Source organism: Limtongia smithiae (assembly GCF_038497785.1).
Source record: "Limtongia smithiae strain NRRL Y-17922 unplaced genomic scaffold V1518scaffold_1, whole genome shotgun sequence".
NCBI lineage: Eukaryota > Fungi > Ascomycota > Lipomycetes > Lipomycetales > Lipomycetaceae > Limtongia > Limtongia smithiae.
Window position 1 is genome coordinate 608604 of NW_027117622.1, and position 18130 is coordinate 626733.

The window sequence follows — 18130 nt, forward strand, 5'->3', positions numbered from 1 at the left end:
AGTCTGCTCCTGTCCAATCGTGCACTAACGATAACACGACTGGAAGCTGACCGGCACTCTACAGCTTAGACACTACGAGACTGCGCAATGTAAAATAAACTGCAAGAAATATGACCGATAAGATTTGGGACAAGACAGGGCCCCGTCGAGGACGGTGAACGGCAGCGTAAGATGCGGATGCAGAAAGAAGTGTGGAACCGAGTTCTGGCCGAGCGCAAGTTCGCGTTCGGCTTCGGAACGCGCCTCACTACACCAGCTGACTTATCGACACGCACTCTGGCCCGCCTTACATCCCCACTGGAGCGACGGGGAAGCGATAGATCTCCTCGACCGGGACTCAGCACTCGGCCACATCTCCGAGAAGCTCGTCAGCAGCATTCCGGCGCGGATAGACTGCAGCAATTCTCGCGAAGTCGGCGACACTGCAGCCTACCTTCCCCAGTTTAGAGCGGAGCAATGAACATTGGCTCTGCGGTGGACGTTATCCGGGGCACATTTGCGACCCCGTGCCGCTTTGCGTCCCACTCGTCCAGCTCATACCGGCCAATACAGCTCAAGTCTAGCGCTAGCTCATTGAATGCATCGCCATGTTGGAACTTAAGCAGTTCATTATCGGCTACGCGTCGTCAGCAAGCGCGACTATCCAAGAAGCCGCCTGCTCGATTCGCATTCAGCAACTGCTCCACGACGGTATTACTATGTGGTGCAGCTCCCACTGCCTTGCGACTTTTCACCCCAGTGCCATCAGCGTCTAGCTTGAGATCATTCAGCTCGTCTAACCTGACAAGCTCACGCGACTCGGCGAAGAGTTTGAACCATGAGCACGACCACGACCACAGTCAAAATCACGACCATAATGATCACAGCCATGAACATGAAAATGAGGACGAACCTGCCCAAGTCCATAATCACAGCCACGGTGACATCGAAGAGCCCATTGCTTTCTCCGCACCTTCCGAGCACGACCACGACCACTCGCACTCATTGTTTCACGTCCACTCTCACGCAAGCGACAACGAAACCATGGCATTGTTACTATCCAAGAATACAAAAGACCCCGGGGTTCGAATTACTCGTATTGGTCTCGCTGTCAACATCATCATGGCCGTTGCCAAAGGTGCCGGCGGCATTATATTCAATTCCAAGTCCCTATTGGCTGACGCGGCACACGCGGTGACCGACATGTTCTCGGATATTTTAACGCTTGCAACTGTCTCAGTGTCTCTTCGCGAGCCGAACAAGTTTTTTCCGCGCGGATATGGAAAAATTGAAGTTCTCGGTTCATTAGGCGTTTCTGCTATGTTGATTGTGGCTGGTTTTGGCATCGGCGTCAATGCGGCGGACTCGTTGTATGGACACATATTTACTGCCCAGGAAGTGGTTTCCAATGCCCTTGCAGTGGATCCTCATGCTCTATCTCACGAGGCACCCTCTACTTTCGTTGGGTCCATACTCTCATATTTACATTCGCACTCTCACCATCATTCTGACGTCCCTCCGGACATTAATGCTGCTTGGCTTGCTGGTAGCAGTATCATCGCCAAGGAGTGGCTTTTCCAGTCTACCATGAAAGTTGCAAAGGAGAAGCGGTCTACTGTTCTCGCAGCCAACGCGTGGCACCACCGCGTCGACAGTTTAACATCTATAGTTGCGCTCATCGCGATCACCGGGTCTTCTTTTTTCCATCTGAATTGGCTTGACCCTGCTGGAGGTGTTCTTGTCTCGCTCGTTACTCTCCAAGTAGGCTTTTTGTCTGCCAAAGAGGCGCTACTGGAACTGGCAGATCATAGTGCGCAAGATAGTCTTCTGTCTCAGGCACGACAAGCCGCCGAAGCGGCAATCGCACCTGGAAAATCAATATCTTCTCTGCCAGTGGAGATTGTCGATCTTCGAGGAACCAAGGCAGGTCCGGTGATTTCAATCGACCTCGACGTCCGAATTCATGGACCCTCTGTCTCGCTGGCAGAAGCGAATAAGATTGCACACTATATCCGCGATTCCATTGTGCGGGACGTGCATGGCGTCCGAATCGTTACTGTTCGCACGTTTGACGATGGAACCGTCGACACAAGATCTTGGATGAACCGTGATATCGCAGACAATGATAAGCCGAGCTCGTAGTCTGCATTGACTGGCTCTATTCGCCGTGTACCATAATTTTAAGCCACTCAAATATCAGATAGAGAGTTTAGACTTTTGACACGTCGCGGAATGTATAGTAATCCCCTCCTGTGCCTTTGAGCTCAAAGATGGTGGAGGATATGCAGCTCAATCCGCGGCGCGGGGTTGGTGTTGACGCGGTCGGTGCGTGCGCGTGAGATTTTGAAGCCGCTCTCATGCGGCCAAAACCCTTGATTTCTGCAACAACGGACTCTCCATTAACAGCGTACACGACATAGAAACGCACCAAGATAATGGCACCTGTCGGCCGCAAGAGGAAGGCCGTCCATGACGACGCTGCTGAGGACAACAAGGCCGCTGCAGCGCCAAAGCGAGCGGCAACACGGGGACGACGCGTCGGGTCCAGCCAGGCTAGTACAGCAGCCACAACAAAGGCTTCACTTGCCACGGCCACAGATTCCGTGGTCACGACAATCACCGAGCCAGACACTGACTTCTCGCCCACCGAAAATGGAGTTCACGAAAAGGAAACCACTATCGAAGCGAAGACAAACGGCAAGCAGGTGAAGACTGCAGAAGCAGAACCTAACCCCGCGGTCACGAAAGCAAACGGCTTTGATTCTAAACGCGACGAACATGCCGTGCCATACAAACTCCGAAAGACAACTGGCAGGGTTATTGTGCCAATTCCGCGTTTAAAGACCGAGCCTCTTAATGTCTACGTTTTTGGAACTGGTAGCATGTCCGAACTTGGCCTCGGACCTGATGCTAAGAACAAGGAGGTGAAGCGGCCGCGACTAAATCCGTACTTGGATTCCAGCAAAGTCTCGATTGTAGACTTTGCTGTCGGCGGTGCGCACGTGATTGCAATTGATAAAGACGGCAAGTTGTGGTCCTGGGGCTGCAACGACCATGGAGCTCTCGGCCGGAACACGACCAGCGGTGATGCCGCTACTCTACGAGATATCGACGCAGACGATGACGACGATGATGGCGATTTGAACCCTTCTGAAAGCACGCCAGCGAAAGTAGAAGATCTGCCGTCTGATCTCGTGTTTGTTCAAGTTGCCGCCTCTGACAACTTGAGTCTGGCGCTGACGAGCGAGGGCCGCATCTGGGCGTGGGGCACGTTCAGATGCAATGAAGGCGTTTTGGGCTTTAACGAGCATGTAGAGTTTCAGCGACAGCCGGTACAGGTTATTGTTCCTTATGCTGTGGGCCAAATCGTTGCAGGAAAAGATCACGTCATGGCTCTCACCACCACTGGTCGCGTCTATTCATGGGGCAATGGGCAACAATTCCAGCTTGGCAGACGCGTTATGGACCGTGCAAAAATGCAGTCTCTGGTTCCCCGTGAATTCGGAATCAAGAATATTAAATTTATTGGGTCCGGCGAGTTTCACGCGTTTGCAATCGATTCTTCAGGTCGTGTTATGGCCTGGGGCCTGAACCAGTTTGGCCAGTGCGGGATTCCGAGCGAAGGTGCCGGAGAAGACGGAGCGGTTGTGACATCTCCCACTTATATCGATGCTCTTGCTACTAAGGATATAATTTATATCACCGGTGGTGAGCACCACTCCGTTGCGCTATCGTCAACAGGCGAGTTATACGTGTTTGGACGAATTGATTCTTCTGAAATTGGCATCGAGAAGGACTTGGTACCTGATGCTGTAGTGAAGGACGAAGGGGGTCATCCTCGGTTCCTGCCTATTCCGACCAAGCTTGTTGTCGAAGATGACGGGGATAACGAAGTCTCATTCAAGTTTATTGGATGTGGGAGCCATCATAACATCGCACTTGCTAAGGACGGTTCGGCATGGTCGTGGGGTTTCGGAGAGACGTATCAGGTAGGGCAGGGTCCCGCTGGAGAGGACGTCGAAGTCCCTACAAAGATCGAAAATACCGCGACGAGGGGAATCGACATGATGATTACTGGAGCTGGTGGTCAGTTTAGTGTTTTGGGGGGGACTGCCTCCAAAGACAGAGGAGCCCACGAAGGTTGAACGTGAAGGACCCACGGAGATCGAGGAGTCTACAAAGATTAAGGAGCTTACGACTACTAAGGTACCTACGAAGATCGAGGAGCAAGCAGAGGATAAGGAGCCGGCGACGACCGAAGAGCATGCCGATTGAAGAACCTTCAACAACCGATGAGCCTGTAAAGTCAGCAGAGTAACGCTGGATCACTGGTTAGGAACACTTCAGGGATACATCATGAGTTTGGAAAAGATTGTCTCACCAGCATTTATTGGTAACCTTGTGGAGAAGCATGTATTCTAAGGCTATAGGCATGGTCATTATAAGTGGGAGTGACGAAAAGGCACATTTGAAGCTGTCATGAATATTGTGATAAAAGTATACTACTATTGTACAGTACATATTAACCTATTGATTAACTGTGGATAATCTTGATTAATACCTATCGCCGTCGTCGTAATCAAATATCATGCTTTATCGGCAAAGATTGTCATGACCGCAAATACACTATAGAAGAGCATGAGCGGGTACGCCACTAGGGCACGCATGTCGGAGAGTTGCAGTACTGCAACAAACATCGCCGATGAAGAATAAGTGCACCAGAAAATCGCGATGGCACAGAAAACATAACCGATAAAGTTGCTGGAGAGAATTAGTATCATGACGGCAGAGGGTCCGCCAAAACAAGACGGAAACTTACTCAATGGAAATAAGAACGCCGAGAGATGAGGCCGCAACAAGAGGCAAAAGACAATAACCCAATACACTTGCGGTCCGCACAAAATCAATACCAGAGCTGCTAGCCATCAGATTCAAGATCAAATGGAGCGACACCGAGCCAAGAAGAGCGACACCGTAAACATAACCGAAGTGGATCTTGCCCGATAACAAGAGACAAGTACCGTATAAAAGAAAGAATAGAATTGGCCCAGCCAAATCAGAGTCGTCCATAATATTCTGATCGACTTGTGCGAGAGGGTTCAAAACCGTCAAGGTCTACTACAGTTAGCAACCGACTGTCTGAAAAGACACTTCCATGCATACCTTGGACTTGATATGTCCAAAATTGATACCAAGTTCTAAAAGCCGTCAGTGACCAGACTCGATATAAAGTTCACACAACAAGATCTCACCTTCAAGAAGTGGCGGCTCGTCTGAGTATCCACCAGTTCCGAAGGCCGCAAGCCATCCGCCTCCAAGCTGCTCACCGCTTGCTGCCGCCGACAAACCATCGCCAGGAATGCCGCCAACAATAGGAGCACCGCCGGAGCCGATACCGCTACCACCAAAACCGCCAAACTGAGGCGCCGAGCTTCCTGCGCCGCCTCGTGAAAACCGTCCCCCAGCCGCGCTTCCGGTGGGCGCCTCGTAGTTGGAGGAGTAGAACTGTAGATTACCAGGGGCCCCGCCAGAGCTTGGCCCCCCCCCACTGCCGCCACCATAGTTTGCGTACGACATCAGAGCACCGGCTATAAATGGACGTGAACTGAGACAAACTGGCTGTGGCTTGCTGCCCGCGACGATGATGGCGCGAAGTGGTGATGATGCGCGTTATGAAGACCTGGCGATCAACTTAGTGCCATCTGGTCACCCAAAATTTCACGTGATGCACTCTCAGGGGCCACCGCTATGCCCTCGGCTCCCCCACATCATCAGTCTCAGCCCCGCTTCCCGGCTGCTCATAAGTAGTACGAGTAGCCACTGTTTCCCTTGTCTTCTCAACCTGGTGCTGTGGTATGGCAGTGTCTGCACACGTCTCTACGCTTCCAGCGTTCATGGAGGAGCGAATCGAGGTGCCATTCGCTCTCCCGTCGTCGTCAAGCTGTGGCTCCATTGTCGGTACCATGACGATCCCGTCCTGTCCGTCGTACCCACCGCGAGTCGTCGTCATTATGCATGGATTTGCCGGACACAGGAGCTACTGCTATCATAAGCTGCTTGCACATCAACTGGCTTCAAACTCAAAGCTGGGCTTGTACTCGTTCAGATTTGATTTTCGGGGGTGCGGCGAGTCGGCTGTTATTGAAGCACCTGAGGGCAGGACCATCGACGAAGACTACAAAGATATTCGCGATGTTCTCGCGTACTTGCGCGAAGTGAAGAAGCTTGATGTGTACGCGCTGGTCGCACACTCAAGAGGTATGTTCTTCGTCATGCGGTTTATCGTTGATCCATGCTGACGATGAATCACGCCGTAGGCGCCGTGGCAATGCTGTCCTACGTCGCTCGCTACGACCACTCGATTCCAAATTTGATCAATTGCAGCGGACGTTTCACGAACAGTGAAGTGCTAGGGCGCACTTCAGGCATTTGCAAAACGTGGAAAGAAGACAACGGCTACTGGTTCGATGTCCCGCGGTTTCTCAAGACTGAGCGACAATGGTTCCCTGCGGCGGAGACTTGGAGTATTTCCAAGCCTGATATGACTGAGCTAGCAAAGCTTCCGGCGTTGACGTCATTTTTGACTATATATGGTCTTAAAGACGACATAGTGTCAATATACGATGCCGCGAAATACGCAAATCTGTTGGCTGGACGGCATACACTCAAGCTCATTCCAAACGCGGACCACAATTTCTATTCCATTGATTCTTCAACAGGGAAACGCAGAACTCATGCTGCAGAGGTGGTCGAAACGATAGTTGACTGGCTCTTGCCGGAAGCTTGTCGCCTGAGGTTCCTAGAGCATACGAGCTATATTGGCGTGCTCAGTCGATGGAAATCCGTCGATGGAGTGACCAACTGCCGAGATCTTGGTGGTTGGACTACACGCGATGGTAAAGTCGTCAGAAGTGGGTATATTTTCCGGTCCGGCACACTGTCAGGCATAAGCGATACTGGCGAGCGCAGCATGAAAGAACTTGGAGTCGGCAGAATATTTGATCTGCGGTCAGAGGCTGAATCAAGCACGTCAAGCTACAGCATAGATGGCATAGAGCGCATTTCAGTTCCAATTGAGAGCGTCAGGGGACAAACGGTTAGCGCTCAAAAGAAAATATTGAGCGAAGGAGCAGGATCGTATGCGCGTGTACTTCGCCATATTGGAAACTATCCTGACCAGCCGATATGGATTCACTGCTCAGGTAAGAATTAATGCATTGCTATATGTCGGCGCTGCCATTTCTGCTGACATTTGTATAATAGATGGTGTGGATAGAACTGGCCTACTGGCTGTACTTATTTTGTTACTACTGAACTTGGATCGCGAAACTATTGCTCGAGAATACGGGCTGTCCGCAACTGCTGGCACAGATTCGGGGTAAGTCTTTCCGAATAGTATTTAACATAACTTTTGTTAACATCACGTCCGCTCTTGCAGATATGACATGATACAACAGACTATTGATATGATAGACTCAGAGTTTGGTGGTGCAACAGGATACATGGAACACAATCTGCTCTTGTCGACAGATGAATTTGCCCGAATTAAAGCAAGCATGCTGTTGACCGATACGCAGCAACAGAAGATGCGCATGCGGGGATATATCATGCGTGCTGATGCTAATACGCCGCGGTCTGCTCTTTGAGTCCATAAGTTATTGCATATCGAACGAACAATAAAATATTAAGCTATCAGCAAATCAACAAGAGCATCTATCCATTATCCACACAGAAATCTGAAATTATTACAACTCTAAACACCCGTCCTTGTGTATGTAAGTCCACTCCAATGCCAGTCATATCTCTACAACCATTAGTTCGCATACTTCGTTCTCGCACGCAGCTTGTCGCCCAATTTTGTAAGCATTGCTGGAATGAGAATCATGACCATGGCAATGCCGGCCATAGTCATGGATCCTCATGCAACTGGAGATCTTCCGTTCTCTGGCGACTTCAGATTCAGATAAAGGCTTCGAGCAAATAACGGAAAGGAGGCGGCAAAGACAGTGCGGCAAAGGTCGTTTCTGCAAAGACGGATGTCAGGTAGCTAGACTATGACATGACGAGGTAGGTGAGCACTAATTGAAAAATGTGAATGCCGTCAATGACCAAGCTGCTTGCGATGACGGGAACAATCCAATGGTTATTTGCGGTCGAGGTCCATCCAAATAGAACTAGCGACGCTTGTAACAGGGGAAATGCAAACAAGGCGACTTGGAACACGGTCTCTGGCGCGGCACCCTTGAACAACTTTGGCAGCATACAGAACTTTGGTGCCAAACCATACATAGCAAAAGCAATGACGACGCCGATAAGAATGCCAAAGTATACCAGTGCACATGGAATAAGTGCCGTGCGCCGTAATAACAACGATTAGGAACACCTCGAAGAACGAGTACATAACAGAGTACACGAGGGCAGTTTACGAATTCAAGAAAAAGTCTTCCAGGCTCGAGAAATGGGCTAGCAAGTGGCTGAACTAGCCATTCATATGCAAAGCTCTTTGCTGCTCCATCTTGGCAAAGAGTCGTAACGCGAATCGCCTATCAATTTGCACAATCTGCAAGGACGACGAGCGAGAATGTGTCCGACAAAGTCTGAGGAAATAAGATAACCACGATCCTAAAGTACTCTCCGGTCATCCGCGTTGGAAGCCAGAATGTCCATCGCCAACCCTGGACTCGTGCAATACAGAACCTGGGAACGGCCTGAATATAGGTCCCATGACCGTCGATATAGCTCGGAAGGCGAGTCCATACGCTAAGTTTGCAGGCTCCAAGATATCACCAGGAGTTTCACCGCCGTTTGCAAGAGTCGGAGAGGATAAGAAACTCGTACACATGCGAACCACGATAAATCCGCCGATATTGCGGACAAATGCGATAGGCACCTGAAGGATCATAAAGAGGAATAATGCAGGAACACAGACCCAATTTCTGCCGATAACTTGAACTTTTGATAGCGGTGCAAAGATCATTGGTCTGTAAAAAAGTTAGAACAGCTCGATATGTGAATCGCAACAGTCTCACTTACCCGACACCATACGAAACCAGGTATAATGAGAGCGGCAAAAGTGCTACTATCTCGCCGATACGAAACTCTTACAAAATCCGCTTTAGGCCCAGCATGCACATTTCAGAGCCCACGTACACGGAAAATGTGAGCAATGCAAGTTACACCATGACGAATCCCTTGAAGTTCGACCAGCTACGAGGATTCGCTGGATCGTCAGGACCGTATCAATCGACAATAAACTGACTTTATCCGAGAAACGCATCGTCGAGGATTTCTTCTCCCTTCAACAATCAATTGTGCCTGCTTCCAGATCGCCAGCGTTGCTGCTGGCCGTCAGATGTACCACATCGTCCGTAAGTACTCGAACTGGAAAATATAACTGGTACTTCGAAATCTAGTTGCTGTTCTCTAAAGGGAAACACTCGGTCACCGGACAGAGGACTGTCAATGCTCAACCTTCTTGAATATAATGTCTAGCATGGTAAATGGTGCGAAGGCGACTTGGGAGATGTGTTGGTAGAGGTGACAATAGCGGTACAGTGTGGTGAAGACGATACGCGATATTTGGATGCCAAGCTCATGACGAGCCATTGCCTGCGTTATATATGCGAAATGGTATCATGACAGTTATCCAAACGCCGCTGTGTGTAACTGCATATCAGTTTTATCAAAGTGAAGAAACACGCAGAGAGATGTAGTGTGAAGCTCAGTTTGGACCAACTATAGTGCCGCTATGCCATGACGCACCGGCGGACGAACGAGTAGCATTTCCACAGAAGCACCAAGAGCGTGCATAATTGTCCCCAGTCTCCGTAATCGTTACAGCGAACGCAGGCTAAGATGTTCCATCGGCAAACGCCGCGAACTTGCTTGAGTTTGATCAATGAAGCAATACTCTCGAAGCACGGCAGGTAGTGATAGTGACGTCACTGTGCGGGCTGACGACTGATGCTCTGACGCCACTCATCACTGAGTCATCACGCGGGCAGCCATCGCATCGGCAGTCGAGACGCAACTACCACGAGATTACAAGAACCTGGCGCAGAGCTTTACGATCGCAATTACTATGATACGTCGATATTTTGAGGGAGAGCTGATGTTATTCTGTGGTACGCGATCCAACTTGGGCGGAACTTACTCTTAGGAAGTACAGCTTCAGTCCTCAAATGTCATGGCCTTAGAAAACGAGACGTCTGTATTTTGCAACATGGACACGGCACACTGGCTTCTCGAAAGATCATTGTTCTTAGAATTCTCGATACCAGCGTCTCCTTGCAGCGGAGAAATTTGTCGATGAAATTACGAATGCTGTAACTCCCGACTTGCACTTCGATATATATAGCAAACGTCTGGCACTTGGCCACTCACGCCTTTCTCTGTAAAAATGTACCGCTGCACTCACAGCATATATTAAATCTCTGCCTTATCAGCTCCAATAAGAATAGCATCCAGAAACAGAGCCACAAAGTGAAGATTAGCAGACGGTGTGTTGACTCTGGGATAGAAGGCGGCCGTACGGAAAGCCCTTACCCACGCGCTCGCAACATGTCTGCGTCGTCGTCGCGTCCCTGGCCCAATACGCATACAACGCGTCGCCTCTTCGTGTCCCTTCCTCCCCTACGTCTAAACTTCTACTTTTCCATCAACGATCCGCCCCACCTAAGATGCTTGCCTCTGCTTGAAGCGCTTAATATGTCCGCCTCACAGAACAGAAACGGCGCGGCACGCGCTGCGCCGGTCCAAAGGATTCGAAACTTCGACTCGGATTCGTATGTACTCCTATGGCTTTCCTGCTGGGTTGGTCGATCCGGCTAACAACTTTTCAGCGACGAGGACGACGACGTAATGCCTAGTTTGCCGAACCGAACAGATACCGTTTCTTCCGCCTTGTCGCGGAGTAGCACGGTATCCCGCATTCCCGGCGGCTGGGATGACCCTCCGAGTTCTCCGGATGGGGTTGCGATTCCGCTGTCGCCGCCTACTGTCGCGACTACAGTGCCTACAACTGCAGTAGTGGCAGGTGTTTCTGAAGCGGTGCCAGAGAAACAAGAAGCCCCGACCAACGAGGATGAACTGTCTCCAGACTCCATAAGTTACGCTGGACAACCTCCAAGATCTGAACCTAGATTCGAGCCTTCTTTTCCAGCGAATGCTGCTCGTGATCGTGGTAGCTTCGTTCCGACTGTGACTACACCGCCACTGAAGCTTAATGTCAGCGCCTTTAGCAATTATTCCTCTGGACCGGCAAGCGCGGATTCCTCCATCCCGTCATCGGTAATGAGCTATGATTATGGTGGTTTAGCTAGCGTTCGTAACGATTTTGCGCGCCATGTGTCAGGCCGAATTCAGGAGCCTGAGTCAGAGCACGATGAAATGAATGCCGACGACGATAACTTCTCTTACAATTCTTCTATCCAATCATCTCGGAACAGCGTTCATGATGACAACGTGAATGATTACGACGAACCGATTGACGTTGACGTGGAATACAATGATCTCGGCGTGGAGGCAGATGTAGAGTATGATGGCGAGCCTGAAACTTCCTGGCCAGTTTCTAGTACGCAGATTGGGCTTCGTGATTTAAGTCTCGGCGAGAATGTTGCCTCGGCAGCGCCATCCTCGAGAGCCTCCAGTTTTGAAAATTTGTCGGAACGGGCGCATACTGCACCATCTGCGTCTAGCAATGGTGAACCAGAACAGCCAGAACAGCCAGACGGTGCATCATTTGACAATGCCGCTTCTGATGTTGAATCTACTGCGCAAAACCATGCTGATGAGTATGAGTCTATGACTTCAGCATCTCCGACACAATCCAATTTTGACGCGCAAGATTATTATGAATCGCAACGAACAGAGCCACATTCGGCCACTCTTGCGGACGGCGCCTACGACAGTGATGAATATGACGACGCCGAATCGAATGCTGGACCAGATGCTGAACAATATGACGAACCAACTCCTGCAGTGGTATTACACGATTCGACAGATTATGAAACCAGCGCACGTGATCATAATGACTCAAGCAGCTACCGAGAGAGAGACGATAGTATTGCCGAAACAAAGTCTTTATCGGCGTCCAGTATCAAATCGGAGGAACATGACCCAGCCATACACAGTTCTAGGTACAGGCAAGATGACGCCAATTATGTGCAGGACGAGTTGGCCACGAACGTGGACATTTTGTATTCGAACTTTCGCAAACAGTCAAACGATCCGCAGGTCCGCATGGAACTTTTTGTCGATGCTCGGAATAATTTGGTCAAACAAGATCCTGCTTTGCGCCAGTGGCTGCTTTATATGCAGAGAAATCGACCGGACAGTAAGTTTGACTTTCGACTACTCTATGATTTCTCTTTTGACGTGTATTGCTTTCTAGTTCAACCTCTTGATCGACTAGACCACCCCGCCCCATCCACCCGAGTCACATCGAATCCTCATTTCCAGCAGATTACGTCGAATCAGCATTTTCAGCAAGCGAATCATACGATTCAGCACGCGAAGAATATCGTGAGCAACAGCCTTAGCCATGGACTCGACACTTTCAGGGCACGGTCGAGTGGCAGTAGCCTTAAATCAAAATTTCTCGGATCCAAATTGGTGAGAGGCAAAAAACAATGATTTGCTCATCCAGATTATGTTTGTGTGCAAGCTGATGTGTTTTTTTTTTGCTATTTTCCATCCTGGTTCTACTTTCCGAATTCATGTCATTTGAATTAGGTTTGACCTTCTAATATTTGGGAACTGACTTGCGTTTAATTTTGTTTTATTTTTCAATAGTCATAATGACATAAGATTACGTTCTGAATTTTGATTCTGTAGATACCATGGGGCTTGGCGTGATATCCGTGTTCTTCTGATCTACGCTGTTTCGCACACGAACATGAGCTTGGTATGCCTATGTTATCATTTGCTGATTATTTCTTCTGTGCTTGCAGAATAGAGAGACCGCAAAATACGATATCTCTGCCCGAGGAGAGCATGGTACGGCCACCAGCGATGCCCTGCCGAACTCGCAGCAATTTTTCAAGCATTGTTATTACGCTGCAGCGAAGTGCGATTGGAAACGGGATCCTGCTATTATGGTCTATTCAGCAAGAGTCAGCTACGATGGTGATGCGCAATATGATGCAGAGAACCCTATTGATTATGATATTGACTTCAACACGATATTGAACGCATATAGAGATGACTCTGACGAGTTGGATGATACTAACCAGTTCCCTGCCGCGGTTGATGACAATTTTACGACTGGGAAGGGACCAGAGGAGAAGACTGCTCCCCCAAGCACGTGGCCGACGCACGAGAAAGGTCAGCGATCGGTGTCGCTAGATGCAGGACTTGTTACTTCGTTGAATTCGACGCGTGTTATTCCGACGCGCTCTGATTCGTTGCGAGACATGCGGACACAACCATCGATGTCTCGATTTTCGACAATCACGCGAAGTCTGCTAAATGAGATGTCGGTATTAGACGACATTGGAAATTTTGACGGTCCCGAGTCGCATTCTCTGCCGCAGCTCCAGAAGGACGCGCCATCGTTTCAGGTTAGTCTTGTGGGCATGCAGGATCACCCGCTGAATAGTAGCTCGACGGCGCGGGTGCACGAGCTCCCTAAACTTGAGATTAGTTCGGACGAGCCAAAACAGCTTTACTCGACGATGCTGTTGCCTACATCCGAGACGTCTCGGAATGAACATGTTTTACCAGCCCTTCCGGAACAGAACGCTGTTAAACAAGGACAGCCAGCTAGGTCGAATAGCAACAAAGCACTGCCAAAGATTCCAGCCCAGGCGCTGCAAACGGTTAAGCGCAAGCCTGTGCCACCACTGGAAGATGAGCAATTGAGAACTGTACTGCAGAACCCGGACAACAGCAAGACTGCACCTCACGAAAAGACTCCACCGGAGCGGCTACCGAAGGCTCCTTCACGTCGTGCACAGTTTGGTACAAAGTTGCGGGACATGATGCAGATCGATTCAATTACAATTCCGCAAGGTGTGCGCGACCGGGTCGTCAGTGCGCCGCATGAAGGCGCAGCGCAAGCGAAAGAGATGGGGAAGAAGATGAATTTATCGATTTTGAAGAAGAAGCTACAGAAGCTAACTGAAGATAACCGGCCAACGACTCAGATTGCGACGACGGTTCATCCTGCGACTACCACAACAATCTCGACCACCCCGATTGAGGGTGTGTCACGGCAATGGGTTGACACTGATGAGCAGCAGCGCATTATACCTCCGCCACCTGCGCCGCCTGTACAGCCGTTCCCGTCGCCGACAAAGGTCCCGATAGTACAGCGCGTACCGGTCGGCACTACGCACCCCACACGTTCGGTGTCGTTGGGCAGCGGCAGTCGTACAAGCGAGAGATCAGCGAACAGTACCATTGTCAAAGATGCGCCTACTCATGCGGAATCGACGACTGAAGAAGATGGCGATGATGCTGATGATCATTACTACGACGCCGAGTCTGAGGATGAGAAGTTTGCAAAGGAAGGACAGATCGTGGTGAATGCTGTACCTTCTCAACCGCCCAGCATCACGCTGCCATCTGTAGCTCTGAATGAGAACGTTAATCTCGCGGTTGTCGCGTCAGTCGTCGAGGACTCGTCTTCTATAACGTCATCTATTACAGATCAGCAGCTCACCTTTGCGTCGGGATCGACGCAGAGCACCCCACCTCTGGTTGCATCAACGTCCGAGATCGTGAGAACATCTATCCCGTCGCCTGCTCCCGCAGCTGTGAGGCTTTTTAACCCACAGCTCTCCATCGAGAAGGACGAAGAGATATCCGAGATGCCGAAGGAGTTGGTGTCCAAGGCGGAAAAGCGACGAAGACGACGGTCATCGATGCCGGAGATGATGGGTTCAATTTCGGTATGTACATAGAGGGGATGGAAAGAAGAGAGTGACTGCTAACGAAGTAGTTTTTGAGCCACGACTCTTTGAATTTGGCGACTGCAGAGTTAACGCTTGATGGCTCTTCAGGTGCCGCTGCTACAGAAGATGCAATTGTGAAGGTTGAGGAAGTTGTAACCAAGGACTCTTCCATTGCGACGACGACGACGACGACGACAGATACGGAAGATGGAGAAGAAGTGTCCATCGAGATCATAGGCCCCAGTCCTGTCTCTCCCACCATCGAGACAATGACAATGACCTCCACTATGGCGCCTCTTCGACGTCTTGGCCCACCCTCATCTCAACATTATCGCTCCAAATCCGATCCGCATTTCACGAAATCGTCCACTTCATTGTCTTCCTCCCCCGACTTCAGCGCTGCCGAACCACTCGGCACCACAGGCTTGCCCTCCGTGCCGATGCAGCGACCGATAATAGGTGGTCAGCAGTGGTTTCCAGGACCGCCGTGGCAGCAGCCGGGATGGAGACTAAATGCACAACCAGGAATGACGATGCCGATAATGTACACCGGCGGAGGACGTCCACCGCAGCAACGTATGCAGCAGGGTCGTTTAATTCCGCCGCGCGGAATGCCGTTGCGACAGATGCAAGGCGGTAGTCCTAGCGGTGGTCCGCAGCGGCGAGGACATCCGCCGCAAGCTGGACGCGGGCAAATGATGATGATGGTGCCAATGATGGTGCCTTCGAACGCAATGGGCCTGCCGATGGGACCGCAGCGACTGCCGCCACCACAGCAGCAGCAGCGGATGATGATGATGCAGGAGGATATGTATCAGTACCGCGACTACGGTATGTACATGCAGCCACAAGTGGGCCCGTATCGTGCGAACAGTGGCAGTCCTGGACCGCCTCTGCAACAGCGACGCGTTCCACCACTGCAAGCAATCCCCCCCGGTCAAGTTCCATACCGAACCGAGGCATCACCACAACCACGCGTAAACACCGCCCCTCTTCCTGCACCGCAACCGCGTCGCGGAATGTTCTCAGGCTTTAAACGCATACAGCGCGCCGCGGCAGATGACGATTACAGCTCCTTCATCGACGACGGCGATGAAGAGGATGAAGACGGCGGTGGTGGTAGCGGACGCGGCGGCGTGCCGCCTGGAATATCGCAGATCACTGGCGCACGGCGTGCTGGTCCGACAGGAATTGTGGCTGCGCATATGCTTGATTCGGATCTATTTATTCCCACCGCCGCTCCTGGTACCGGGCGACGTCGGCAGCCGCGTTGATCTTGTACTATAGGTGTATCATAGCTTGTGTAAATATAGCAATTTTGTTTGTACGATGTGTCTAGTGTCTATTACAATCTAACAGGTGGGATATTAGTTACAAATGCTAGTGATTCAGAAGAGCGAGAGGTGTTTATACAACCGAAAATTACAGGAGATGAATTATCACACACGAGATTAGAACAGAAAGCAATGATCCAATGCAAACACAAAAAGCACACTTTGAAACACACAATTAACAAAAAGGGTTTTGAGGGTGGTCGGTTAGGATGGACGCGAGGAAGATGCGGATGCTGAGCGCACCTGCTGTGGCGAGGTGACAGTCGCTGGCGCAGCGGATGAAGATGCAAGAGGTGATGAGGATAGCTGTGAGCCGGGGGAATACGACGCCACGGAAGAAGGGGATGGGGAGGATGACGATGTGTTGGACAGCCGTGTGAGCACGCGGAAGGGTAGTGCGGAGGCGGTAGGGGTTGTGTTGGGTGTGGAGCCAGCGGCGCTGGTGGTGGGAATGGTTGAGGTGGAGCGGGGAGTTGCGGAGACGTAGGATGCGGAGGAGGAGGAAGATGAAGGGGGGATGCGAGATTGTTGAGCAGGCTGCATGGATGAGGATATTGCGTATGGCGGCTGCGGCGGTAGCGGACGCTGTGAGGTAATAGTTGGTGGAATTGATGATGGTAACGTTGGCGGCGAGCCGGCGAACTGGTGAGGGGGGGAGGATGGCGAGGACGAGTCGGGAGGCATTGAACCCGGCGGCGACGAGAACTCGTACGCATCGGACGCAGTGGTAGCGATCGCCTGGAACTGCTGCTGCAGTAAAGATTGCGGCCGCTGCCTCTGCGCGCCTTGTTGCTGGAGTTGTTGTTGTTGCAGCATCAGCAGCTCGTCCCTCTGCTGTGCGCGATATTGCAGATCCAGGATTGCGAGACGTTTCTGCAGGTCCGCGTCCGCGATTTCGTGCTCTCCAATAAAACTTGAGTCGTCGGGGGCGTAGTCTTCTTCATACTCGTGTGGATGTGCAGTCGACGGGCCTGCGAGGACAGGTTCATCGACGTCATCCTCGTCGACATCGTCGTCCTCCGGCTCGCCTTCCTCGTCCTCGTACTGACGGTACCCCTCTGCGCCGTAGTCCAACTCCTCCTCTTCCTCCTCCTCCTCTTCATCTTCTCCCGGGACCAGATCTGCAGGGGTAAGATCCTGAGGGAGGAACACAGGTGGTGTACTTGGTACATGCCTCTGCGACCCCGGCGACGTCTGCACTTGCTGTGGCGACGCATTGACAGATCCAGCCATGCTCACTGGCCGCCGTCGCTGCTGCTCTGCGGCCGCGACTGCCAAAAACTTTCGGTTCACCTCCTCCAACCGCGCGACCTCAGCCCAAGCGCGCCGGCACTCCATCCGGGCGGCCTGGAGCTCACGCCGCGATTCCTCCATCATCCAGCGGCTGCGCTCATCGCTGTCGCGCGCAGCCGCAAGCGCGGTCTCCGCGCGCACACGCCGCTCCCGCTCCGCGAATCCCGCGGTTTCGAGCTCGCGCGCGAGCGACGAGATGTGCACTCGCTCGCGCTTGTACGCGTCGTACCAGTCCGCGTACTGCGTCTGCGTTTCGTGACGGCGGCGCTGCAGCGCCACGAGTGCCTGGAAAAGTGACTGTCCCGTACCGACGAGATCATGGATCGTGCTCGCGAGGAGGAGCTGCGAGTTGTCGGCAGCGGCCGCTGCTGGGGTGCCGTCGTCCGGGGTGGCCAGGCCGCGCTCAGCCTGCTTGAGGCGGCGGATCCAGTACGCCGATATGCCCTCAAACTCGGCGGAAAGCGTGTCCCAGCGGTCTGCGACGCCGGCCTCTAGCGAGTCGAGGCGCGCCATGGTGTTGAGGTGTTGTGGGGGCACTCGGAGAAACTGGAGAAGGGGCAGAATTCAGCAAGCAAACTGCGCCGCACGCTGGGGCCAGCAATCTAAGTTGACATTCCAAATCCGGCAACG

General features: G+C 51.6%; 7 protein-coding genes across 7 annotated transcripts; 5 read left to right on the forward strand and 2 right to left on the reverse strand.

Moving 5' to 3' along the window:
* Positions 1-179: 179 nt before the first annotated feature.
* Positions 180-2231, forward strand: V1518DRAFT_408697 (cation efflux family-domain-containing protein). Its single transcript, XM_066902189.1, has one exon. It carries the CDS (start codon positions 457-459, stop codon positions 2119-2121), a length of 1665 nt encoding a protein of 554 aa, XP_066761887.1. The 5' UTR covers positions 180-456; the 3' UTR covers positions 2122-2231.
* Positions 2232-4524, forward strand: V1518DRAFT_408698 (regulator of chromosome condensation 1/beta-lactamase-inhibitor protein II). The gene has a single exon (XM_066902190.1). It carries the CDS (start codon positions 2415-2417, stop codon positions 4122-4124), a length of 1710 nt encoding a protein of 569 aa, XP_066761888.1. The 5' UTR covers positions 2232-2414; the 3' UTR covers positions 4125-4524.
* On the reverse strand, positions 4396-5642 carry V1518DRAFT_408699 (uncharacterized protein). Its single transcript, XM_066902191.1, has 4 exons — positions 5232-5642; positions 5143-5177; positions 4799-5094; positions 4396-4740 (listed from the first exon to the last, which is right to left on the reverse strand). Exons 1-4 carry the CDS (start codon positions 5554-5556, stop codon positions 4566-4568), a joined length of 831 nt encoding a protein of 276 aa, XP_066761889.1. The 5' UTR covers positions 5557-5642; the 3' UTR covers positions 4396-4565.
* A 111-nt stretch (positions 5643-5753) lies between these two features.
* Positions 5754-7683, forward strand: V1518DRAFT_408702 (protein-tyrosine phosphatase-like protein). Its single transcript, XM_066902192.1, has 4 exons — positions 5754-6237; positions 6297-7181; positions 7243-7357; positions 7418-7683. The coding sequence occupies exons 1-4, from the start codon at positions 5835-5837 to the stop codon at positions 7623-7625; spliced, it is 1611 nt and encodes a 536-aa protein (XP_066761890.1). The 5' UTR covers positions 5754-5834; the 3' UTR covers positions 7626-7683.
* A 167-nt stretch (positions 7684-7850) lies between these two features.
* On the forward strand, positions 7851-8540 carry V1518DRAFT_14663 (uncharacterized protein). The gene is made up of 2 exons (XM_066900769.1): positions 7851-8304; positions 8357-8540. Exons 1-2 carry the CDS (start codon positions 8075-8077, stop codon positions 8460-8462), a joined length of 336 nt encoding a protein of 111 aa, XP_066761891.1. The 5' UTR covers positions 7851-8074; the 3' UTR covers positions 8463-8540.
* Positions 8541-10499: 1959 nt separating this feature from the next.
* On the forward strand, positions 10500-16314 carry V1518DRAFT_408708 (uncharacterized protein). The gene is made up of 5 exons (XM_066902193.1): positions 10500-10763; positions 10821-12313; positions 12371-12591; positions 12930-14870; positions 14921-16314. Exons 1-5 carry the CDS (start codon positions 10540-10542, stop codon positions 16145-16147), a joined length of 5106 nt encoding a protein of 1701 aa, XP_066761892.1. The 5' UTR covers positions 10500-10539; the 3' UTR covers positions 16148-16314.
* On the reverse strand, positions 16199-18122 carry V1518DRAFT_408709 (uncharacterized protein). Its single transcript, XM_066902194.1, has one exon. It carries the CDS (start codon positions 18011-18013, stop codon positions 16412-16414), a length of 1602 nt encoding a protein of 533 aa, XP_066761893.1. The 5' UTR covers positions 18014-18122; the 3' UTR covers positions 16199-16411.
* Positions 18123-18130: the final 8 nt, after the last annotated feature.

Bases quoted from the DNA above. Each gene is read 5' to 3' on its own strand.
- V1518DRAFT_408697 (XM_066902189.1), top strand. From the start codon at position 457: ATGAACATTGGCTCTGCGGTGGACGTTATCCGGGGCACATTTGCGACC.
- V1518DRAFT_408698 (XM_066902190.1), top strand. From the start codon at position 2,415: ATGGCACCTGTCGGCCGCAAGAGGAAGGCCGTCCATGACGACGCTGCT.
- V1518DRAFT_408699 (XM_066902191.1), bottom strand. From the start codon at position 5,556: ATGTCGTACGCAAACTATGGTGGCGGCAGTGGGGGGGGGCCAAGCTCT. The intron at 5,178-5,231 runs GTGAGATCTTGT...GACGGCTTTTAG, and splicing joins CGAGCCGCCACTTCTTGAAG to AACTTGGTATCAATTTTGGA. The intron at 5,095-5,142 runs GTATGCATGGAA...TAACTGTAGTAG, and splicing joins TTGGACATATCAAGTCCAAG to ACCTTGACGGTTTTGAACCC.
- V1518DRAFT_408702 (XM_066902192.1), top strand. From the start codon at position 5,835: ATGGCAGTGTCTGCACACGTCTCTACGCTTCCAGCGTTCATGGAGGAG. The intron at 6,238-6,296 runs GTATGTTCTTCG...ATCACGCCGTAG, and splicing joins GCTGGTCGCACACTCAAGAG to GCGCCGTGGCAATGCTGTCC. The intron at 7,182-7,242 runs GTAAGAATTAAT...TTTGTATAATAG, and splicing joins GATATGGATTCACTGCTCAG to ATGGTGTGGATAGAACTGGC.
- V1518DRAFT_14663 (XM_066900769.1), top strand. From the start codon at position 8,075: ATGCCGTCAATGACCAAGCTGCTTGCGATGACGGGAACAATCCAATGG. The intron at 8,305-8,356 runs GTATACCAGTGC...AACAACGATTAG, and splicing joins ACGCCGATAAGAATGCCAAA to GAACACCTCGAAGAACGAGT.
- V1518DRAFT_408708 (XM_066902193.1), top strand. From the start codon at position 10,540: ATGTCTGCGTCGTCGTCGCGTCCCTGGCCCAATACGCATACAACGCGT. The intron at 12,314-12,370 runs GTAAGTTTGACT...ATTGCTTTCTAG, and splicing joins GCAGAGAAATCGACCGGACA to TTCAACCTCTTGATCGACTA. The intron at 12,592-12,929 runs GTGAGAGGCAAA...CTGTGCTTGCAG, and splicing joins AATTTCTCGGATCCAAATTG to AATAGAGAGACCGCAAAATA.
- V1518DRAFT_408709 (XM_066902194.1), bottom strand. From the start codon at position 18,013: ATGGCGCGCCTCGACTCGCTAGAGGCCGGCGTCGCAGACCGCTGGGAC.